The 25,029-nt window shown below is 40.2% G+C and overlaps 2 protein-coding genes across 3 annotated transcripts; one reads left to right on the top strand and one right to left on the bottom strand.

Moving 5' to 3' along the window:
• Positions 1-288: 288 nt before the first annotated feature.
• Positions 289-2,858, top strand: nup62l (nucleoporin 62 like). The gene is made up of 2 exons (XM_015013323.2): positions 289-2,061; positions 2,465-2,858. Exons 1-2 carry the CDS (start codon positions 568-570, stop codon positions 2,621-2,623), a joined length of 1,653 nt encoding a protein of 550 aa, XP_014868809.2. The 5' UTR covers positions 289-567; the 3' UTR covers positions 2,624-2,858.
• Positions 2,859-4,320: 1,462 nt separating this feature from the next.
• Positions 4,321-24,551, bottom strand: itga6a (integrin, alpha 6a). Of its 2 annotated transcripts, XM_015013335.2 has the most exons (26): positions 24,258-24,550; positions 15,319-15,443; positions 15,140-15,219; positions 14,794-15,046; positions 14,569-14,688; positions 13,844-14,051; positions 12,992-13,185; positions 12,042-12,136; positions 11,236-11,363; positions 11,071-11,157; positions 10,933-10,988; positions 10,677-10,846; positions 10,355-10,498; positions 9,853-9,971; positions 9,436-9,586; positions 8,371-8,457; positions 8,197-8,282; positions 7,735-7,809; positions 7,540-7,642; positions 7,280-7,456; positions 7,091-7,186; positions 6,908-7,015; positions 6,700-6,798; positions 6,476-6,598; positions 5,523-5,657; positions 4,982-5,083 (listed from the first exon to the last, which is right to left on the bottom strand). In XM_015013335.2, the coding sequence occupies exons 1-25, from the start codon at positions 24,449-24,451 to the stop codon at positions 5,550-5,552; spliced, it is 3,186 nt and encodes a 1,061-aa protein (XP_014868821.2). In that variant the 5' UTR covers positions 24,452-24,550; the 3' UTR covers positions 4,982-5,083; positions 5,523-5,549. The 2 variants fall into 2 exon arrangements, with proteins under 2 accessions (XP_014868820.2, XP_014868821.2); XM_015013334.2 differs by lacking the exon at positions 5,523-5,657 and having other exon boundaries at positions 4,321-5,083; positions 24,258-24,551.
• Positions 24,552-25,029: the final 478 nt, after the last annotated feature.

The raw sequence follows: 25,029 nt of genomic DNA, 5'->3' as shown, positions 1-25,029 counted from the left end.
TATCTATCTATCTATCTATCTATCTATCTATCTATCTATCTATCTATCTATCTATCTTGTATCCTTTTATACGCACAACACTAGCGAAGGAGGATCACACTCTTTACTTTTATCATTCTTTGAAACTGTCAAAACTTTTTTATATCTCCCTACTTTGTTTGCAAGGCGGCGAGTAGAACCAATCAAATTTCAGCTCAAACATGTTCAAAATTATGATTGGACAGAAAATGTGTCTATCGAGTAGAAAGGGGTGGGACCTCCTTCTGGCAAACAACAGGATGTGATCTTCTAACTGCCGTCATTTCCGCCAGATAGCAACAGAAATGTCGGTTCGTAGGGCCACGTTTTGAAGAAAGGTATGTTTTTAGCTTTTAGTTCTTGTTAATTATGCGGAAACTATTTTAAAGCACACGAGAGTGAGTTTATTTACCGCCTTGTCCTGGAAAACCTTGCTAAGAGACGCGGAGTTTCTTCGCCGGGGTAACTTAAAACAACTCCCGATCCCGACCCGCCAAAAGCCGCGGAGATTCACCGAGGAAGTGACCATTTTGTCCAGAGAGTGAAACCATGAGTGGTGGATTCAACTTCAGTCAGCCTTCGGGCTTCTTCCCAGCCCAGAAGACCACCGCTACTGCTCCCGCCGCAGGTTTCACTTTAACAAACTCCGCTCCTGCAGCCACCGGAGGCGGCTTCAGCTTCGGGACTCCCACCAGTCAGACCAACGCCAACCCCATCCCCACCGGCTCCTTCAGCTTCGGCAACCCGGCGAAGAGCTCCGCACCCGGTACGGGTTTCTCCTTTGGGACCCCCACCACCACATTTGGCCTGGGCACGGCCCCTCAAACCACAGCGGCGGCCCCAGGGCTCACTCTAGGCTCCATGTTGGCTCCCTCCACGGGGACTGGGTTCACTCTGGGCGGGGGGTTGTCCTCTCAGACCACCGCTGCAGCTCCTGCAGGTGGAGGCTTCACCTTCGGAAGTGCCGCTCAGGCTCCAGCTGCATCAACAGCTACACCTGCAGCTACGACAGCAGCAGCAGGCGGCGCTCCGTTTGGAGGCTTCAGCTTCGGGGGGTCCAAAGTCCTGGTGACCACAGCTGCAGCATCTCCTGCTCCAGCTGCACCAGCACCAGCAGGAGCAGGAGGTGGAGGAGGGTTCAGCTTCGGCACCACTGCCCTCTCCACCTCAGCAGCTGCGACAACCCAGAGCGGAGGTGGAGGATTCAGCTTTGGGGTGAAACCATCGTCAACCCCGGCTCCGCCTGCCTACACCCAAGCTGCCTCTGCGGCTCCTTCAGGTCCATCTCTGTTTGCTTCACCCCTCACCACGGCGACAGCAGCTCCTGCAGCAACCACAGGGTTCTTGCTGGGGATGACAGCTCCGGCATCAATAGCGAGCACCGCAACACCGTCAGCTACGGGCGGGGGACTGAACTTCACCCTCAAGCCTCTGGGGTCAGCCGCTACCACGGCTGCTGCCTCCACCACCACCACAGCTCCAGCCGCCACGACTGGCACCGCTGTCGGCTTCAGCCTGGGAGTCAAACCTCTGTCCAGCACCGCCATGACGGCCATCACAACAGCCGCAAGCCTCACCACTACCACCGCCGCCACCACTACGAATCCTCCGGTGATGAGCTACGCCCAGCTGGAGAGCCTCATAAACAAGTGGAGCCTGGAGCTGGAGGACCAGGAGAGACACTTCCTGCAGCAGGCGACGCAGGTGAACGCCTGGGACCGCATGCTGGTGGAGAACGGAGAGAAGATCACGTCCCTGCACAAGGAGCTGGAGAAGGTGAAGCTGGACCAGCGGCGGCTCAACCAGGAGCTGGACTTCATCCTGTCGCAGCAGAAGGAGCTGGAGGACCTGCTCTGCCCGCTGGAGGAGTCGGTGAAGGAGCAGAGCGGCACCATCTACATGCAGAACGCCGACGAGGAGCGAGAGAGGACGTACAAGCTGGCCGAGAACGTGGACGCGCAGTTGAAGAGGATGTCACAGGACCTGAAGGAGATCATTGATCACCTGAACACATCCAGTGGACCGGCAGACACCAGCGATCCGGTGAGATAAGAGACCCTAGAACTGGGCCATAAATGGATTAGATCGATTAATTGATTGATGTTTTTAAAGCTGCAGTATATAACTTTTTTTTTTTTTAATTGTATATATATTTAATGGTATATGAGACATAATTTTTTGAAAAATCAAGTTCCTCTGCCTTCTTCCAGTCCTCTAGAAACAACCAATCAGAGCCAGGAGGCGGTTCTTGGCGCTGTCAATCATCCCCTCTCCCCCTTTCTCTCTGCAGCTAGCACATCCTGTCAGGAGTGCTAAGGCTCATTAGCATGGCTAAAATGAATTAAAATCTAAGCTAGCATGGGTTTAAAAATCTGTCATCATTAAACCTGCTCTGAAGATGATTTACTGCTTTGATTAACCTCTCTGTCTTGTTTGTTCCCCGCAGCTTCAGCAGATTTGTAAAATCCTCAACGCCCACATGGATTCTCTGCAGTGGATCGACCAGAACTCGGTTCTGCTACAGCGGAGGGTGGAGGAAGTGTCCAAACTGTGTGACACGCAGCGCAAGGAGCAGGAGAAAACCTTTCGTTTAACCTTTGACTGAAATAAATAGATCTGAATGTGCATCGACGTAATGCTACTTTTTGGGAACTCCTTATTTCTCCTTTGGCTCTACATTACTCCTGTTTACCCTTTCCCCTACAGTTTTGTTGGTTTGCATAAATATTAATATTTTTGATTCCATAAGCTTTATAAACATGTGAATTCTTCTGGATTTGAGGAAAAATGTTTCTAATGTCTTTTGAATTGGTAGATAAATAAAATGGATATTTCTCAAAGTAGGTGTCCTTTGCAGAAAGCTGTCATTTGTTGGCACATTCTTCTTATTTGGTATGCATAACATAAACTACAACACACATGCAGTGAAAGGGTTTATTTACATTCCTATTGAAATGAACTCATTTGATTCATCCTGGCTGGTAATGATTTTACTTTTTTAAGCTGATTGACCAGTTCTGATTTAGAAATATGTTTTGATTCTTAACACAATAATATGTGGAGCAGTTCACCCCTGATGAGCATCAAAGCACATCTTTTTGATCTGTATTTGTTAAGCTAAGAGAAATATGCACACTTGGTGCTTGCTGACTCCTATTTCAATGAAAAACGGTGCTGACTCCTATTTCAATGAAAAACGGACTAACGAAATAATGAAAAGATTGCAAGTTCAAGATTGGACCTGCTGATCCCCTCCCCAAAAGTTGGCTGATAAATCTGTGCTCTTAACTTTCAAAGCTAGAAGGAGATGTTGAGTCAACGTTTTGTGTATGTTTGCGTTTTGAACATTTTGGGGGTTTTAAGATGAGCTGAGGTTGTCGAGTCATGCCAGTTAAAAGTTTGATTAAACATCAACAAGTTCCTACCATAAATCTGGCAGCACAATTGACAGTTTTGCTTGGTAGAATCATAAGAGCTCATTAAAAAAGGTTGATTTTTAATATTAGCTTATTACTCCAGTTTTGATCCGTCTTTGTTTTTGTTTTTTTATCCTATTAGTACAGAACTTACTTAGGCAACAACCCAAGAACCGCTGAGGTTGCCGCGATTCATAAACGGCGACATGTAGGAACAGCAGCATTTAACATTAACCGTTTAACATTAACAATGAGGGAAAACAACAACAAATATAGGCCTTGCTCCAAACAGCTGAAATTTGCCACTGACACGGGTGAGCCAAGTTCCTTCTGGAAAAAAAGGATTTTGTGATCAGATAAATTTAGCTGTTTGTCTAGAATGACAAACGGCTCATTCTGGAGCTGAGGTGAGGCTTTCTAGCTTACGGACAGTGTGCACATGCGATAGCGCATGTACATCAGCAGTACTGATGCAAAAGTAAAAGAATTAAAACTAATTCTTCATTCGAACAGCTAGGTGGTTGAAACTTGTACATGGACAGATGGTCCAACAGGAAAAGGGTTTGGCCAACACCAGGCTTCTGGCCTCACTGTGGACTTCAAGGTCGGGTTCAGACCAGAATAGTTAAGTAGTTTGAAAGAACTCGGCCGACTGGTTTCTCTGCTACTTCCTAAGACATCAATGCAAACATTAGTGAGGGTGAATGTACTGCACTTCTGTACTAAATTTACAAATTTCTATATATTCATACACTTTTGTGAAAGAACATGATAAAAAAAAAAAGGTGCAGCATCAGGTTTTGATAGATGTTAAATTGAAATAAAACTAAAATTTATAAAGTGTAGCTTAGGAATGGTAAAGTGTCCGCATCTTCACAAAATAAAATTGTCTTCAAGTGTTTTTATTTTTTTTTTACTCCATTCAACTTATAACAGACATCACTCAAAAAAAAGTACAGTTGTTGCTTTTTTAACATCTTCCCTTTGGATTCCTCAGTGATGATCTACAGTCCAGTGATTGCTACCTGAACATAAGGTGAGGAGGATTATCCTGAGCTCGTTACAAATTATGCTTTCATTTAATTTTTTCACCTGATGTACCTAAGATGCGTCAAAAAGGAAGGTTTGTAATAAAGTTGTCAAAGTAGAAATCTAGGGGTTTAAATTCATGTTACAGAAAGTGAGCTAGTTGTACCTTCTTTTCATAGTTTGAGGTTTAAAAAAAAAAAAAAAAAGACAGTACAGCTCCAGAAACAGCAGTAAACCAAAAAGCTTTTGGTTGTATGGCTATTTTCATATAAAAAAAATAAATACAAAATGTGCAGAAATATTTCAATATATACAGCATAAGAAAAAAAATAAATCCTTTATACAGCGTGTAAATTCAATTTCAATTTAAAATAAACGCACTCTATTCACACACTCAAGGAACGTTAAAGTTCAGTGGCTCTAAATCCAACCAGTTTGTACAAAGAAATAAACATTCATGAATAATCGTCGTCGTCGATCCACGTCGTCATCCACTGCTTCTTTTCTAAAGCACCAGGTTTCATTTTTCCGTCGACGTAGCCCGGAGTTTCCTTTTTTATCCGCACTGCGTGGTAGCGAGGTATGCTGTCGTCTTGCTTGGAGCGTCTGAAGAAGCCGCACTGGTGGGAGAGACGAGATTTAAACAAGACGTTCTTCAAAGGTGATAAATAAAGGAGGCGAGTGCAAGATGGTTAAACGTGCTTCGCAGCTTTTGCTTTGCAGAAAAGGTCAGGGAAAGCGGCCTGCAGAGAACAGCGCTGCACACCGACATACACTCAAGCGTTTCTTGGCAGAACACAGACACACATTCTGAAAGAAAAAGAACGATCTAATTACTGAGCACAAGCTGCTACTCTCACACAGAAGAAAAAGATGTCTCTTTTCTGCTGACGTTAGGTAGAAAGTTCCTCTAAGCAAAAGCCGCCAAATGACTCTCATCTTCAGGCTCAGTACAATATGTGTCTGATTGAGAGTTTCTGCATTAGGTCAGCGGGTTTGGCTGGGAAAGCGAAGCTTGTTAGCAGCTGCTGTAATAATCACACTTCATGCCGACTTTACCCCCTGATCAGCGAGAGAGAGAGGGAATCAGGCTTCATCAGAGAGTTTGTCTTTGTCAGAGGGCTGAACGTGGATCTCTGCCTTGTGATACGCAGCATTGTATTGTTCTCTAGTCGGTCTCTTGAAGAAACCGCACTGAAGAGGGACAAGGGTGGGCAAAGGTTAGGCGCGTCATCATCCACTGAATGTTTTACGACTTTTTCAATCTAAACTCGCATCTCTTTTCTTCCAGATTTCAGTTTTTCATTATTAAGCTCAGTTTATTTTAGGTTCTTTAAAAAAAAAAAAAAAAAAAGGATTGCATTACGTATTAATTGAGAGAGAATGTTAGTCAAACTACAACAATGCGAATGAGTGTTGGAGCTCAAAACTGTTAGAGAACAGTTGAGAGAGTTCTTTCTATAAGATGCTCATGAGGTACCAACTACTACTACTGCTTTTCCTGACACTTTGCATAACGCTTGATAAGTAATAAACATCTCTTTATTTACAGCACATAGATTTATCAGGTATGCCCTGTTTGGTTGCTTTGCCTTGAAAAACTATTGATACCACTTCTGCGTTTTTCATATTTTATAACATTTCAAATAAAAACTTCAGTGTTTTTTTTTTTGTTTTTTTATCAGGATTTTGTGTCACAAAGAAATACAGCGTTGCTTCATGCCTGAACCTTTAACACTACATCAAAACACTATCACTATCACTAAATGCTGATATTTGACATCCAACATTAAGAAAAAGTGAACCCAACCAATATTTTATGTCAGCGTATGCATTTTTCGTCAGTTTTCAATAAATTAAATCTTTCTTTATTAGACACATTACTCATCAGACACAACCCATACAATCATCTGCTTAGGCAATTCAACGTAATGTGTGAAATCAATCAAATATTAAAGACAATTAGTTGATGTTAATGCCTTATTTGCATCTAATTTCTGCTTTTCGCTCACCTTCCACAACAGAAACACCATCAATGCCAAAATCAAGATTCCTGCCAGAACCGCTATCAGAATGATCCACCAGGGAACTCCGAACTGAGCCACGTCGCTGTCCGGGGACACGGGCACCGTCACCTAAAACACAACGTCATGACAAAAAAACGCCAGATGACCCCAGGAGATTTAGATCAAGACTGCTGAGGTTAATATTTCCATTCAGCTGATGAAGTGCTTACAGTAAAGTCAGGAGATTTCAGGATAATGTTCGGAGTCTGAGACTCAAGTACAAGTGACGCCTTCACAACTAAAGTTGTGGTTGGAAAGGAAGCGTATTCCTGTGTAAAAACAGAATCAAGAGCTTTAATAATCAACCTGGGCCGCCATCATTACACTGACTCACTCTCGATGGGAAAAAAAGAGGCGATAAAAACTACAATTTGTTACCTCGATGAAGGTGGAGTTCCACAAACGAGATCTCAGCTCTACTGTAGTACCATTAATCCCCTGCAGGGGGCACTTCAGCACCACACATTTGCTTTCCTTCTCACAGGACTGCAAAACAGGAGACAAACCTGTAAGCGCTGCACATCTGCATGTTTAAAACAAAGCATATTTAAATCAACTCACCAAAACTTTATTACTGCTTGAATGAAAAACAATTTTGCCACCAAGTTTTCTTTCTTTTTTGACAATTTCCTGTTTAGTCAGGGAAGGAGATCTCTCCTGAAATCACATTTATTCATGTTAAACCAGCACAGAACAAAGCTGGAGCTGAAAATAACGTTGTTTTGACACCAAATTCTCAGAAATACCAACCCAAATGTTTTTGAGAGAGTGAATTTCAGATTGAGGAGAACAGGCGATTTTCTCAGGTCCGTGAGATGTGACCTTCACCAAGTACAGAAGCCATTTCCCGTTTTTATTGTCTCTGGGCCAATGAATGTGTAGAGTGAGGGGAAGAGGAGCGATCGAAGGCGTCCACAAGTTACTTATCTGGAGGAGAAATTCAGATGGCCCAGCTCCTGAATAGAACACTTAGAACAAGAATTAATGTTCTTACATAAGTTTAAACTCACCCTAAATGTAAAATTAATCAAACTTCCAGCGTCCTCTTCTGTTTTCATTGCAGTTTCTGCTCTCACAACACCTCCAAAGGAAACCTGTCTGGGTTTGGCTTCACTGATGGGGCAATAGAAAAATACTAAATTATAGACAGACAGACAGACAGACAGACAGACAGACAGACAGACAATCTGCATCAATGTACCTACCCACTCAATATCAAAGGGACTTCAGTTATCACTTTGCTCTTTATTTTCACAGCGGAAATATTTTGAGAACTTGTCCTAAACAAGAAGAATACAATTTTATCAAAAGACAGCTATAAGTAACAATATGTCTGGTTAAAAAGTACAGTTAAAAACAAACACATAAATAGTTAATTATAGAGATTTACAAAGAAATCAGTCCATTTTCAGCTCAATTAGAACTGGAAGCTTAAACATGAACGTATACCATATCTTTTTTTTTTACTATTAGTGAGATATTTAAAAGCTAAATAAAAAGTAATACAGATGTAAGAAGCTATTCAAAAGGAATCACTTTTTACTCCATTTCTGAATATTAAAGTGGCGCGAATAGTCATCTATAACATCCTGTTTTCCAGGTAACATCATACAGTTTATCACTGCAATACTTAAAAGTTCATCTACTGAAATGAACAGATCACTTACGTTTGGAGATGCAGATCAATCTCAAACTCAGTGGTGTCGAGTTTTACAGCGTTGTGCGCAGCGCTCAGAATAATGTGAAACATGACCTTGTGTAAAAAACAAACAAAAAAAAACACATCTCACCTTAAAGTAGCTTTAACTTGTCAAGTAACTCTTAAAAGTTCATATGTTTACCTTTGAGTTGCTCTTAAATGGGTTTCCCAGCTCACACTCTGCTTCAGATCCGTTATGGTTGGCAGTACAGAGGATCTGATTGTTTGGCTAAAAGAGAAGAAGGAAAATAAAAAAAGCTATTTTTCAACAACACTCACGTCCAAGCAGGTTTTGACCAAACAAATTCTATTCAATTAAAATTCCCAAGATAAAAATAGTTCTGTTTCACTATAAAGTTGGAGATCTCAAAGCACTACATCCTCTTCACATTACATACTATCTGCCCTTTATCTTAAAGGCTTAAATACGGCTCCTGCATCGACTCGTTTTACATATTTTGCATCCATGCTGGCATAGAGGAAACCGCATAACACACGTCTAAACATGTGGAATGAATTTAGTAGAACATCAAGTTAGCTCATGACTTTGCTTATCATGTTTTAGGTCAAGCAGTGTTCTGCTGCATAAGGACAGGGGCACATTGTCTTTGCTCTATGAGAATCCCCCAAGTGGTTAGAAAAGTGTTAGTCAAATTTATCAAAATGGTGGGTATGGTCGTTTGTTTCACTTTTAGTTTCAAGCAACAGACATGCTGAGGTGAGTAAAATCCTCACCACACACCACACAAAGAACCTGCATAACTTGGAGTGAGATTAATTGATAAAGGTTTTGCGTCAATGGTGCAATATTTGAATTGCAGTTGCGTTGACAACCAAATAATGAGTGACATACACTGGCTTTGATGACTGTGAAATTTACCACATTTTTAAACATATCTTGTGATCAAGTTCTGCATGCAATAGTGTCAAAAGACATCAAAGTGATGCTGGAGCATGATTGTTCATTATTGTCATGTCTTTCTATGGCATTGACACAAAAAGCAGATACACAATAGCTCTGAAGGAGTGTTTAAAATTTGATTTACTGCGCATACATGCAGATTACACGTCTCCTACCCCTATTCAAAATTCACGACATTATGTGAAAACGTGACCACATATAGTGAGATCACATTCAAAAACGTACTACTGCTCGTCATGCCTGTGGCGCTGTGCTGTAAAGTTCTCACTCTGGACTCGTACTCACAGATCGAACTCCAGAATACGACAGGATTTCTGGGAATTTCCCCACAAGCTTTGCTTCGAAGGCATCATCACCATTTTCATTGGTCACAGTCACCTTCACAGCCAAGGCCTTCGTCTCGTAAGTCAGCCTGAACTCTGGGATATTAAGTGCACTGTAGAGATACACAAACCTAAGAATCAGCTTTGAGGAAACAACATTTCTAACATAAATTCACATTTAGCAGCTCAAGATCTTATCCAATGTAGACAAAGCAGATTTACTTATAGTAGCTAAAAGAAAATAAGTTTTTTTTTTTACTGCAGTAAATAAACTCAAGCTCAGAGCTTTGTCTTAAATTCTAATTGGATTTACAAACAATTACCATGAAATAACTTGACATTATTATGTTTTTTAACAATACAACATTTTTATGTGAACCTTTTGTTTAACGGGGTGAATTCATCCTTGCTGGTTGGTTTGTAGTGCAGACTGTTGTCCATTTTTAAATTGCTGAAACAAATCTTTTTATTTTTGCATCCCTCCTTTACAAAGTTTACCTGCAACAATAAACCAAAAACAAGATGTCACTCACAAAATAAAAATGTCAGCTTCCACAACCTGGCATGAAAAAGTACTTTTTCACATTTGTCGCATAACATAACACATGTCTTGCATGTTATTCTTCTGTCTTTGCACAATGATTTTCTTCTTGCAGCTCTTCCATAAAAGTCAGACTTTACACTGGATGTCTAATAGTTTTCTTGTTTGCACGTTCTCGCGCTGTATGACGTTGGAGAACCGGAGACACTGTTGGACTCTATTTACAGTACTTCGAAAAGTTACCACTTTGTGTTCGTCTATCACATACAATCCCAATACAATTAACTGAACTTGATGGATGTAAAATTATAAAATATAAATAACTGATGTGACTTTTTACCTCTGCGACGGCTTGTCTTGGCTGGGTGGCGTCTACAACTGGCATTAGCTGAGACAGAGCATTTCCTGCTCTTTGGGGTTTTGCTTTGATGATTTCTGCAGAAACTTCAATAACAACGCTGCGCATCTTGTCCTTAATGTTGTCCTGTGCAAATGCAGCACAGTTAAAAGTTGAATAAGTTGAACATTTTCCTGTTTAAACACATTAGCCAGTAACAAAAAAAGTCAAACTGACAACGATCTTTTGGTATTCAGACCTACATATTTTTACTGATAATACCTTTCAGGTTCAAGCCAATTTAAAGGTGACAATTGGGATTTACCTTAAGCCCGACGTTTATGCTGACACACTGTCCTGCGTTTTGGTTCTGGAGCTCCAAGGTGCCATTAAACTGGATGTCTGATTCAGGATGAGTCTTAGTCAGAAAAATCACTCTGGAGTTCAGTCCTTGTTTCCTGCGTTCTCCATCTGCCTCTATGGAGTAGCTGATTGCTGCAGGATAAAATTTAATCAGATGTTATTAAAACTAGTAAACATCTGTGCAGCATTAAAGTTTTTTGGGTTTTTTTTGTACTCACTGAGCCTCTTGTTGTAGGACCTGGCTGTGTAGTTGAAGCATGCTGTCACAGTGAAGCTAATGGTAAAAAGGGAAAATTAACAAACGGAACATCCTGTGTGCAGAGTCTGTTTGAGTGCAAGAGCATCTGAAGACCCACCAAAAACTGGAATCACAGCCAACACCAAGGTCAATTTCCTCAGGAGAAACCGTAACGTTTTTCCTGATGTTAACGACTGGTCTTGCCCTGGAAGAAGGTTGTTAAATTAAAGAACTAAAGACAACAGTAAAATCGTCATTTACTCTCCTCTTCCTCCATGTTTACCTGTAAATGAAAGCTGCATCTGACAGAGATCCTACAGCCAGGTCTGGATAAGAGTTACCATCCAGGTCCATGTTTCCTGCCAGGGAATATCCAAAATATCGAAGGCTGTGCTCTTTGCCTGAAAGGATCTGAAATTAAGAAGAAGAGATTTTAGAGAATAATGAGATGAAAAATGAACCAGAACCCGTACAGCAGTAATACTTGTCGCATCAGGATTAGTTTATCTGCTGGGAGTAAAATATATAATTTATAGTTACAATTAAAATGTGCTTATGGTGACGTAAAGAATTAATATCTGGATTCAGAATTGTTGTCTGAGTGTCGAGAAGAATCCCAACATGCTTACGTTCACAAGTGGAGCATTACAGCAAAATCTATAATGCTCCACTTGATATATAGTTGATAGATATAAAGAAAAAGAGAGAAGGTGGGACAAAATGTTAAAAGGGAAAGAAGATAAGAGTAGAGGAAAGAAAGAAGAATAAAGAGAATACAAAACCTGAGTCTGCTTTACGCTTGCAGAAAGAGAAAAAACAGAGAACTGAGAAACCACAGTGACAAACAACCTATGCATATCTAACAGCAATGTCACTGAAATGATACATTCATTGGCAGCCACAGTCCAAAATAGAGAGTATCTGTTCACATGAATCCAAACTCGTCTTTAAGTTTAAAATAACAAGCTAAAAGTTGCATTCAAGGGCCTTGAGCGGTCACATCCAACTTGTTCAGCTTTCAACAGAGGTGCACATGTAATCCACAACACAAAAAGAAAGATCCTAAAACAAAATGTCATTAGAACCGACCTGGGCAGGAGTTGTTTTTATCCCTTGTGCAGATCCATGATAAATGTAGACTCTTCCTGCCCCCTCATCGTCCTGTGGAGCTCCAACTGCAATATCTGCACAGGCATAAAAGCATTGCTGATTATTTATACACTCTAGCTGCTGAGACTGCAAAGGTTTGTTCACTCCTTTGCAGATTCATGTCCCTATTCCCTACTAACATGTTGCCATTTGTCCAGCTTTCACTTCTAAACTGGGCCTTGACATTTTGTAACATTTTAAAAACAACTTCTGTGTATTTAACAGGGATTAACCCATTAAAGCACAGCATTTCAAAGTGGAAAAAACAATGATGGTATAAATTAAAGTGTCCTGCTTTACTGTATTCCACCCCTGAATCAATATTTTACAGAAGAACCTTTTGTTCACCAAATCTACTGGGGTATGTCTCTGCCAGCTTTGCACATATAGATTAAAATATTCGTCCATTTTTCTTTTTAAAGCTTCTCAATCTCTGACTGAATGGAGAGAGTTGATAAGACCAGTTTTCAAGTTTTGCTAAGTTTTTCATGATTGTCCTGTATTTGGCTCTAAGAATCCCAAAGAATCTTGTTGCAAAAGAAAAGCATATCCACAGCATGATGCTGCCACCACCATGTTTCAAGGGTCGGGCTGCACATTTAGGATGATGTGCAGTGTCAGATTCATCCTTCCGTAGTAGTGGGGGAGCTGGCTCTTGTCATTAGCTGTCAATTAGCCTGTCTTAAGCGTCAAAAATTTTAAATGCAGCTTCTTTCAGTCTCTCTTCTATAAAGACCAGATTTCTTAAGTGCATGACTGATCATTGTCAGGCCAACAGATTTTCCTAATTAATTGTGTTTTTACTCTCTTCTTGGTAGGTTTGAAAAATCAGTTAAAGCAGGTGCGAAATGCCTGAAAACAAGATTTATGTTTCAAAGCGGATAAATTACCATTAAATGAGTCCTGATTGACGTCCCCAATGTTTTCCACTGCCAGTCCGAACATTGAATCTTTGGTCCCGTTCAGGCGGATCAGAGTTACATTATCCCACTGTCCTGCTTTGTTGATATAAACATAAACGGCTCCACCGATGTCTGTGTCCTTCATGTAGAAGTAAGGGGCTCCCACAACAATGTCTTGCCATCTAAATCATGTACAGAAAATATAGGGACACTGTTAGCTTGCAGCACCGTCAACGATTACAGGAGAATTTTCCTCATCTGATGTAATTCTTAGGTGATGAAAGGTTTTAGGCCAAAACTTGGGCCTGTTTATGACCTCAGTTCTTTCTGAGTAAAAGGAACCCCAGAGCATGACGGTGCCTCCACCGTAGTTCACTGTAGGAACAAGGCTCCTTCTGTGGCAAATTTGAAATTTTAAACCAAAAGATCCAATTTGGATTCATCAGACCATAACGCATTCAGCAATGAAAGATTTTGGAGGATTTTATCCAGGTCTGAATGTTTTAATTGGAAGAAAATAATTCCGTCTTGCAGGCTCTATGCAGGCACACCACCAGCACTTGTTGGAAATTCCTGCAGCTCCTCTAGTGCTGCTGTCTTTACAGCCTCCCTGACTAATTTCAGCTTCTTAAATTTTTGAGAAATTTCTGGTTTGGGGAATCTTACCAGTTGTCATATACAATGATCATATATCCTTTGTATCCGATTTGGAAACTAAGGCGTCAGCTGAAGGTCACAAATGAATCCAACAACTTAACAACTTAACTTAATTTCGTGTTTTGTAACTGGTATAAGCTATACTGACAAAAAAGTTTTTCTCCTCAGACAAACTTTCCCTACCCATCACCATTCAGGTCGACCACAGCCACGTCGTATCCAAATGAGGATGCCAGTCCCTGCCCGTGCAGAAGTTGCTCCACTACGAGTTGCTCGACAGACTCTTTCTTCAGCAGGACTACAAGTCCCTTGTGATTGGCTCTCGGTGCTCCAGCCACCACGGTCAGGTTACGGCTTTTCATGATGTGGTGCCCGGTGTCCAGTGAGAACCCTTTAGTTGAAAGGGCAATATAGAGCAAAAAAACATTAGCTTACAAGGAGAATGGAAAAAAAAGATGGTAATTACACATTAGTTTTATCTCATTGAAAGTGACATCATTTCAACCCACAGTTTGACACAGACCTCAGTTTTTTCTATTCTACCTCTTCCTCTTTCTAGTCTAAGCCCAGACATGTTACACAATCACACAGGCTACCATAAAATCTCCTAAATTTATGCATTTTGGAGGCGGGTTTTCCCAATATTAGTCAATCCATAAGCCAGTCTCCATCCAGATTTAGTAAAATATACATGGGGTCCACACACACACGTTGGCTGCTGCTATGACTTGTGATCTTGTAAGTTGTTTGAGAGGAAGCACATTATTGTGCATCTTATGTAAAAAAAGCCTTGGTATGATGTTAACACTTCATGTTTTGCAGCAAAACAGTCGGAAACTGTAATTGCAAAGTAGCCCAAGTGATACACAAACATTATGTACAGTCTGTTTTGTTGGTAAATAACTCACCAAGGTAGCTGTGGGCGGACACAGAGCTGGGGTGTTTATCGTCTTGAAACTCATACGGTCCATCGTGAAATATATTCTTTTCTACCAACGTGATGTTATTTTGTTCTACTCGCACCATCCCTGGAGAGAATTTCAGAGTACAACATTTTTATGCAGCAACACTGGGTGCAGAAAAATGATTAAGATAAAAAAAAAAAACTCTGAGGAATTTATAATGATAATGACCTTTCCAGTTTCTTGCTCCTGGGGCTCCAAACACCACATAATGGTAGTCCTTGGTGAAGGTGACCCCCAGACCTTGTTGACAGACTCCATACCGTACATGGTCTGTGTCTCCGTCTCTGCCTTCACAAAATTTCCAGTTGCCTCCGTCCATATCATCCGACAAGTTGATTGTCAAATCCTGACTGAAGACGTAACAGCGCCCGAGGACAGACTGGGATCCTGAGCGAATCTTTTGATATCGATGCGCACACGTCTGAAATGGCATCATCCAGAGTTCAGCTACGCAGAGCAATAAGAAGACACAGAGAGCAATGGTACGAAAATGCAAAAATGTGTTGTGACGTACCACAACCTTTCCCCCGGGTCCCTGACTCTGCACAGACACACCCATCCACTGGTCCTCCTTAATCTCCTTACTTGGATCCTCTTTCAGTTGAGGCAACCCAAGAGAAAGAAACAAGACTTGTGTTATTCAAACAGGCAGGTGGGATAGTAGGTACGTAGGCAGGTCGAATGGTTTCTCACCGTCATTATCAAATTCAACGCGCTCACAATTATCAGACTCAGAGATTTCACACTTAAAAAGGCCCCCAGTCACGCTGGATTTTTGGTTTTTTAAAGCCTTGGCTCTCGGGGCACCAATCAGTAACCTGAGAAAACGAAAACACAAAAAAACATTTTACTTCAAAGATTGCATGGTAGCTTCCACCATCACAACGCTGCACTTGAGATTCGAACACAATCAAATACACACTTCTCAGAAAGCCTACACCGAAGCGTATTGTTGTATTTTGTTCATATTTACAGTAACAATGACAGCAAGCATGCCCAGCAAACAGGATATAATTAGAATTTTAATTTACTTTTGTCCGTCCTAACACCATTTACCAAATTAAAAGAAAATGATCAACAAACCAATCTCTCACACTCATTTGTCTGGGTGTTAAGTCACCCTTGTCCACAACTGCGACTGTCAAAAATGAAACAACAGCGGCATCCTGTCAGGATACTGTTTCACACACACGTACTTAAAGCCACAACATCCCTTTTCATTTCCATGAAGCGAACTGTGTTGCATACCTCACTGACGCAGTTTCCTCTCAGCAGTCTCAAAATCAAGTTCATTTGTTCAAAGCACATCAGAAGAAAAGAGATTCACAAAGACATAACTAATATAGAACTGTTCATAAAGAAGATAATAGTCAAAAACTATTATCTTCAACACAAATATTACAATAAAAAGGAACAATATACAGCAAAAGCCCAGGCTTCCCAAAAATATCAGTCAAATTAACAAAAGGACAATTAAGACTAAAACATTTTCCTGATATTCTGATCAGCAATAACTATAAATGATTCAAGCCCATTTGAGAGGAACACAAAAAAATTATTACATGCAAGAGTTTTTATTCTATTTTTGTCCATAAATTTTGACACATCAAAACCTTTTTATTTGCATAAATAGTACAGTTACAGAAAAAAAAACTAAGTACACCTTTGTTGCTTCAGCTGCATCTTAGGCAGTAGCAGCCAATCAAAGGCTGCCGACTGAATCATCATTCAGTGTTATCGCCTGAATAATGGCAAGGTTTGGCTTTGCGTCGCACAATTCAAACAGTATCAGCATATGAGTTGTTCCCCCACACTGCAAAAACACAAAATCTTAGCAAGTAATTTTGGTCTAGTTTCTAGTACTAATTCCACTGGCAGATTATTTATCTTATAACAAGATATTTTTCCCATAAGTGAAATAATCTGCATCAAGTATTTTTTCAACAGTGTTAAAGGATTATTGACTCCATTCAAGCTCCTATATCTTGCTGAAAAGTTACTTATGAGCTAGCTTTGTCTTATTTTAAGTTTACTAAGATATTTCCTCAAAAAACTAGAAAAAAAATTGTTGCTAAGATTTTGAGTTTTTGCAGTGCATGATAAACAGCATCTTCTAGTAAAAAGAAAACCTAACACTGCAGCCTATAAACAGCTGGTAATTGCTGAGAATTTATGAAGTTTGCGGGTGCTCACATGCCCCCAAAATCTGGATTTTCATCCTGTGACAAGTCTGGAGCTTACAGGTGTATGTGTGAACACAATGCCAGGAAGGAAAGACATCAGCAACAACCTTAGAGACAACTTCTGTGCAACCCAAAGTCAAACTTAAAAGCCAAAAAGTTTCATATTCTGGCCTTTACTGACCTCAGTTATCACTTTAATCTTACTAAAATTCTGAACGGATACGATGAGAAAAAGACCCACTGAACTCAGGATTTCATCTGCTAAGCACGATGGTGGAGGGGTGATGGTTTGGTAGCCGCGGTTTGACACACATGAACTCCTCTGTGTGTCAAAGTATTTCAGAGCCAAATGTGAGGCCATCTGTCAGCTGAAGCTCGGCCCAAAGTGGGTCAGAAGTAGACAATGCATTTCGGTGCTTTCTCAACAATGCAGTTATTATGTCCAACCTCAGGCTGAACTCAAGCTGCCACAGAGCGCCAACAAGGAGGACACTGTGTCTCATGGCTGACTCATGCCACTGGTCGAGGGGTAGATGATAATCAGCACAATTTTGAACTTATCAAAAGGACTTAATAGATGGTTCTTTAGGATTCGTTTCTCTTCAAAAGGTGTTTGACATCAAGGAGTTATACATCATCTGGACTTTGGATCAGAACTTTGAAAGGTTTTAGGAGTCTCTCGGTAGACATTTATGGCCAAATGAAACATACTTGTAAAGTTCTACTTATGTGGACGTACTTTCACACGATGGAGTTGAGACGGCAGCTGTCAAGCAAACCTCTGACTGACACTGTCAAAGTTGTGAAAATGTGGAAAGTAAAACCACAGTCTAGCTCATGTTTCCTGTCAAAGTTCATGAAGCAATCAGCTACAACATGTACAGAAGCTCCTGATGACAGGGCCTCTTCTAATATTGAGGAACTTAAAGTTCAGTATTTTTTTTCTCTCAGAGAACTTCAGTATCAGACTAAAAGTTTACCCGTCATTTCTAGACCAACTAAAAGGCTACTCAGCTGCTGAACCAGCTCTCAGTTTCAATCCATGAGGCAGACAAAACATCTACCTCTAATTATTAGTACCATTTATTTTCTTTTCAATAGAAAGTACCTCTGACCCAATGGTTCTGTGTTTGCATCTCCCTTTTGGATCTCTCAGCCTGCATCTGACTGAAGCAGATGATTGATTAAAGGGAGTCGTTTCTCTCAATCATCGGATATTTCATACAATCTGCTGCACAAACCTTGTAAATATGACAGTATAATACATTAAAAAACAGACTGTTGGGCTGTTTGTAATTGGAGTTAAACCTGACTGTAAGGTGGATTGTATATTTATAAGTTTTCTTGTAAAGTCTCATATCCACTGCTCAAAACTACATCTATGTAAATGTCATAAAACCACGACATGAGCTTCAAGAGCTTTAAGATAGAGGTTGTCACATTGAAAGATTAAACAGCAGTGAGGTCAGGTTGTTGTTCTTATCTAATTAGTTCACAAAAAAATATTAAATATCCTAAAAATGAGAAGCTACAGAGTCATGTGAGCGCTACCAAACTCACCATTCTGAAACTCACAATAGTTTATTTCTTCAAAGGTGGGAGAGGAAACCCTGCCCGCCCTGTTCTCCTCCCCGCGACCCTGCTGTTTCCTCTCAAACCCATCTATTGATCTGCGATGCAGTGCTGTGGCTCCTCGTCAGATCAGCAAAGACCAGAGGTTTGCAAACACACCACAGGACACTTTACAGCCAGCTCCTATTTCACATTTGCACCATTCTGCATCAGAGTCTGATTAAAGAGACAATATCATAATCTGGTATCACAATCTGATTGTTCCACAATAAAAAAAAGGTCACATTCTTCAAAAAAAAATAAAAAAAATAAAAATAAATAATAGTAGATACAAACAATATATCACATTGTGTGATACTGAGAAAAATGATGTGTCCAAACAGACTCCTCAAAGCTTAAAGATGCAAGTCTCCATGAATTTAAAACTCATGGAGTTTTCTACATGCCTCCAGAGAGGCATTTTAAATGTAGTGAAATATGTGCAACACAACACAAACGTTTAAAGTGGACCTGAGAACTAACAACGCAGCGTGCAAGAGAAAACATTCAAGTACTTTTCCGCGTGACAAAGAGGTGGAACTTCAGTACTTTCAAATAACTTTTTCACTACTAATTCGTGCAACTTTGGAGAGTGTAGTTAATTAAAACGAAGCAGCATTATTAACCCTTTCACTGCACCACCACCTTGTGAGAAAACATTAAAACCCGGAGATGCAGCAGTGATGACAAAATACGCCGTCGATAAGAAATAGAAGGCAGTTAGACTGGTTTAGAGTCAAACATTTCTTTTAATCTTGATGAACATTTTCTATTGCTTCCTGGAGGATTTTTAAAAGTTACTCTTTAGACTTTGTTCATTCATTTTCTCTCTAATTCAGAGAATGTTGAGTTATATATTGTACATGTTCATCCTAACCAACAGCATCATCACAATTTTCATAACAGTACTGCAATTTCTGCACACAAAAACCTCCTTGGCATTTCCTCTAAGTTTTTACTTTCTGCTGTTGGGACATGGCTTGGGTCGTTTTTACCAAATATTGGGTCAAATATTGTGGCCCAGTTTTGTTGGGTTGGAGAAGAAACCAGAAGAAGCTTCATGATTGTTCACAGGCTGTCATTTTGAGTCAGACCTTTTCAACCGGATGAAATTAAGATATAAGATGTTCAAATTATGCACTTACGATAACGTTGTTTTTGATAATATTTTATAATATGGGGTAGCAATCACATTGATCAGGTTTTAACATCCAGAAGTCATTTTCAGCTAAAATCCTCATCAAAACATTACGTCTCTCACTGAAGGGTAAATGGGAACGGGTAGAGAGAGGCCAGTATGGGTTCACAAAGTTACCTCACAGGACGTCTCGGCACACCAAGACTCCCGCAGCTGTACCCTCTTAGCCAGAGGAGCCTCCACAGCTGTTCTCACTGATTTCACTTTACACAAAATACTCTGGCTGCTGCTGACAGCTGGCACGCATCACAGAAGAAGGTGCAAATATTCAGCATCACATCAACTGAGCAATAAAGTCCACAAGTTTCTATATTCTCTGCCTTGAGTCAAACTTCCTTATCGCTAGGAAAGTTTGACTGGAATCTCAGTTGATGATTCACCGATGCCTTGAATCTATCGGGTTACATGCTCACAGATGGTCATGCGTGTCCAGTCTAATGGCCTTTTTCTCTGGTTTCGCCGAGAGAATCCAGATCATTTACTCAACGCCTTGTTCATCCAGGAGGTATCTGACTGCTTCTCCTGTGGTAAATCAGTAATCCTCTTTCACTCAGCCTAACACAACCTAAAAAAAAAAACGTGAGAGATTTTTATTTAAACTCATAAAATCCTTATCAGATTTAGTGTCTAAGAGTTTTGTACAACAGCTAAACAGTCTGTGTGGGTTATCTGATAAGATAAGAGGAATGCTGTCCACATGTTCACGTCTCCTTCCTACGGGAAAAAAAAAGCGTGCATGCAGGATTGTGTAAAGTCTCCTTCCTCGCCTCACATAAAGGATTTAGAATAATCCCATCAATGCTAGAAGTGAAAACTGGCAGAAATTTGCAGCTGCCAGCAATCATTATCAAACATTTGGTTCACACGAGCTGAGAGAAGACAGATGGGGCGAGCGTGGTACTTTGCTGTGACGTGGTTTTCATAACGTTAGTGTTTCTTAAAGTTTTACAGCAGAGTTAGTCATTACCCTTGTCCGTTCGCTCCGCTGACCTTCTGTATGTTTTTGGCTCATTAGTCCATGGATCAGGTGAAAATTTAGAAAGACAAAATAAGATAAGACACTCCTTTTTTTAATCCCGTGAGTGGAAAAGTTAAGCTGTCACAACAGGAAGAAGTGGGCAGTACAAAATAAGAGTAACAGAGATAACACAAAGGTGGATGATGTTGAACACAATGATGTGGACAATAATAGACAACCTGTATCTGCTTGTACAGACTTGTATTTGCAATTTGTACAGACAACTTGCAGATACAACTTGATATGTATGTATCTGCTGATACAGGTTGTCTAACAGATGGCCAAGGTGAGGATGCGGCTGGTCGCCATGGAGTCTCAACAAAGGCCAGTGGACAGACATCGCTGACTAAGGAGCAACACTGATTTCTTAGGAAAGTCACGTTTGTCATACTTCTTACCTGTTAATGGACAACAGACTAAAAATGTGACTCATACTGAAAAGAGACTCCAGTGGAGGTAATAAAGTTCCCCTCTTTGAGAAAGGCTGTAAGAATAAATGACTAAACTACTTGAGAAGGGCATTTCCAAACATAAAACTCTGACATTTTTAATTTGAGATTAAGAAGCAAGAAAATGGACAACGAACATTGTTGTTTTATGCTAAGATGTTGAGGAATTCATATACACTTGCAAACAGAAATTTCTGAAAATGCCCCATGTGCTATGTAAAAGTAACATACATAAATGTTACAGTGATATAATATTTAGCAATAATTTGGGCAGAAAATAACCACTGACTTCTCTATATTCTGACTAAGCTATGGTTATCTGTCTCAGTCTCATTTGAGCAGACAGCTGTTTTCTAGTTGGATAATGTAAAATCGCCAGGTATTAAAATGAATAGCATGGCCCAAAACTGTAAATAATTAATATTTGTTATGCATAAAGGAAGAAAAGCAACTTCTTCCTTTATTTTCTAATCTTCCAATATCAGGCTGCATTCAGTCAGGTAAAGGACTTCCACATAACCACTTATTTGCAACAGGCATAAACCTTTGAACCCTGACTTTGGCTTTTAGGCACCAGCTATTGGCTGGTGTTTGCAAAGCAGTCAATCCAAGAGCACCATGACATTTCCTTAGCTCTCAGCTCCATAATGCTAACAAATAAACGTGCTCTAGTGTGTGTGTGTGTGTCTGTGTGTTTAAGTGAGTTGTCAGCAGTCAATGTAGTCAAAGAAGATTTATGTCAAAACAATAACAGCTTCTTGTTTCCACCTTTACTATGCTGTGCTTGCATTGTTTTTCATTAAAGAAAGTCTTTACATTATTTAACATATATCCTGTGTGTTACAAAGATGTATTACACTTCCCATTAGTCATAATGACGTCTGCTGCTTGGCAGGATGTTTTTTCACATTATGCTGATAATCAAGCCCTAATTATCACTTCATTTTGAAAAGCAAAAGGCCAGTTTCAAGAGCCACACTCAGACATGATTACTGCTAGACCTGTAGATTTTTTTTTAAATGGCTTAAATAGAACCTGTCTGACAACATGAAGTAGGCTGAAAGTTCTCAAAAGAAACTGAAGAAAATGACAAGCTGTCTGATAGGGAATTGATACTTTTTACTACTTATCTACTGATGTATCTGCTGTTTTTTTTTTACTTCTGCAGGATGTGATTTCCTGTTTAAAAAAGTTCCCAGACAATGTGCAGATGCTTTCACTGCTCTCTACAAAGAGAGGTAGCATCCTGTGTAAACGTCGCTGTCTTTAAGAGTCACCATATATTGAATGCCTTTTCCTGTACTTGCCTGTGCTGTTGAATTATCACTATGACGACGCGCCTAGAAGTAAATAAATATCGAAGGGCTGCAAGCCCCCGTTGGAGTTGGCCTGTTGGAGTTAACTCGTCTGACGCAGCTAAGTCTGACACGGGTCTCCCCTTTTGCAAAAGACAAGTTTTTGTTTCCTTGTGTTCATTTCAGAGTTTATTTGAAGAATGAACCTAGCACTGTTGGTCTTCATAGGTAACAAAGACATTCCTAATGCTTTAATACTCGATTAAACCACAGAGAGAAAACCTTCCAGGGAGTGGCTAACTCACTAAAATTACTCATATCGGTCAAAATGAACGTATAAAATCATCTAAAGCATTACAGATCCCACTTGACTCAGTTAAGGTCAGAGTTCATGAGTAATGAAGAGACTGGACAAAAATGGCATCCATGGAAAAGTTCCAAAGAGAAAATGAGTTTTGCATTGCCAAAAAAAAACAAACAAAAAAAACATCTTAATGACTCTCAACACTTTAAAGGAAATATTCTGTGGACTGACGAGACACAAAGTGGAACATTAAAGTTCTTTATTATTTACTATTTTTGTGAAATTGCACACACTTGGACACATCTGGCCTATGCATAGAACCAGTACATAGATGCATTTTAGCAGAAAGCAGAGGCAGCCTCCTCCTGAAGGAGTCTGTGAAGAGACAGTTCTGCTCTCTGCTCCTACCTGCAGAAAGCAAACTATCAAGCCAGTGTCATGTTTCTGGCCTCTGTTTGCCTGACAAATATAACATCACTTCCACAGCCCTAAATCACTTCATGCTGTCAAACCTGGAAGACTTCACACTGCTTCTTTTTATGTTCACTTAAAAATCTTGAAAATATATATATTTTTTTTGTCCAGGCTGAAGATTGTTCTAAGAAAACACCTTAGAGCAATCTTCAGCCTGTTCTTTCCTGCATCGGTGAAATCAGTAGTCAGATAAAAGTCCACAGGGCAGTGAGTCTTATCGCCCACAGGCAGCAAGATCAGCCAACAAGATTACACCGACCAACAAGTGATGTTTCCTCTCCTCTAACACCTGAGAATTGCCAAAATTGGATCATTTTGAAGTTAACCTTTTTGAAATCCCTACATTCAGTTAATAGAAAATCAGAACGTTAAAGTGCTGCAACTTATTGAAAAAAAAAAAAAGTTTACTAGTGTAGCTGTCAGATTTACTTGCCAGGGAGCAATTTGGTAGTAAACTGTTCTGTTTGATCCAAACTCTGAGGTGGATACACACAATAAAAAAAAAGAGAAAAAGCTGCAAAATAGGTGTAAAACTGAAGAGAAGCAGATGTTCCACCTCTGGCTGTGCTCCCTGATTAGAACCTTTCACAGACACATTTGCATGATAGTTAGAGCCACTGTAAAACCACTTGTTTGTTCTTGTTCCTGCTTTCCATTTCACATTTCACGCATCACTGCTAAACGTAGAAACAAAAGTACCAAGAAGCTCTGAGAGATTGGGGACCTTTTCCTGTAGCTGTAATGAATGTGTTGCAGCTCAGTCTAAAAGTATAAATGTTGGATGGATGTAAGTCAGAGATCCTCCAAACCAAACAGCCCATAATCGACTAAATCTTTGATGTGGGTTTAACTTCAGGAAGGAAAGAGGATTAGACAAAAAAAAAAAAACTTAAAAGGTTTTTATTATCTCCTGCTGCAGAGGATCTCTCACGTTTTAACATTTGTAAATATAAACCAAATACTTATCCGTGTAAATTAAAGTGATTTTTATATATTGTTAAAATTCGTTTATCCCCACTGGTGGTCTCTCTCTCTCTCCCTCACACACCAGAGCTGCGCTTTTCAATGAGCAATTAAATAAAAGCAGAGTGAACACTTACAGGACTTTATTCGGACTGACTTGCTGGTGCAAGGCGAGGGACAAGCCGAAGAGAGACCCCGGCTCCCCGCCTTTCCTGATGACATGACGGGTGTCCAGGTTGAAGGCGCGCAGCCCGCTCGGCTCCAGCAGATGACAGAGAAGGAAAAGCGCAGCGCGGACGGCAAAGCGTCCTCTCTGCTGCAGCAGCGCCATGGCAGCGAGGTCCACACGAGTCCAGCGGTCCAGAAGGTAAGAGCCCGCGGGTCCCGCTGCTCTTCCACCCTCACTCACTTTGTTAATGAGGACAGCGGCCGACTGTTTAACTGGTTGCTCCACAGCGCCCCCTTCGGCCGTCAAAACGGATTCCGAGCCAGTAATAACCCCGTAACATTGGAACCACAGGTGCCTTTAAGCAATAAGACAAATGAGCACATAAAAGTAACCTTATTCTAAAAGTTACTCAGATTAATGACAAAGTGACGTGGGCCTGTAATGAGCTAAATTATTTTATTGTTATTTTCCAGGCGGTACTTTAAATGGTTTGAGTGCTATTGAACTATGAAATTATTTTTTAAATCTTTCAATAAGGATCATTTGCATATTTTTGGTTATTGGATTGTTAAATTCTGATCAAAAAGAAAATAAAAGCTATATATATATATATATATATATATATATATATATATATATATATATATATATATATATATATATATATATATATATATATATATATATATATATATATGCAGCCCCAGTAATGAACGAACTATCAAAGCTGAACGAGACAG

Source organism: Poecilia mexicana, unplaced genomic scaffold, assembly GCF_051168715.1.
Source record: "Poecilia mexicana isolate PSO_F unplaced genomic scaffold, ASM5116871v1 scaffold_2, whole genome shotgun sequence".
NCBI classification, from domain to species: Eukaryota; Metazoa; Chordata; class Actinopteri; order Cyprinodontiformes; family Poeciliidae; genus Poecilia; species Poecilia mexicana.
The sequence above is the reverse complement of the archived record's forward strand: the minus strand, read 5'-3'. Positions and strand labels throughout refer to the sequence as shown.

Coding starts and splice junctions, on each gene's coding strand:
- itga6a (XM_015013334.2), bottom strand. CDS start 24,451: ATGGCGCTGCTGCAGCAGAGAGGACGCTTTGCCGTCCGCGCTGCGCTT. Junction 15,444..24,257: donor GTCAGTCCGAATAAAGTCCT/GTAAGTGTTCAC, acceptor TCGTTTTCTCAG/GTTACTGATTGGTGCCCCGA. Junction 10,499..10,676: donor GCATAAACGTCGGGCTTAAG/GTAAATCCCAAT, acceptor GCATTTGCACAG/GACAACATTAAGGACAAGAT.
- nup62l (XM_015013323.2), top strand. CDS start 568: ATGAGTGGTGGATTCAACTTCAGTCAGCCTTCGGGCTTCTTCCCAGCC. Junction 2,062..2,464: donor CGGCAGACACCAGCGATCCG/GTGAGATAAGAG, acceptor TGTTCCCCGCAG/CTTCAGCAGATTTGTAAAAT.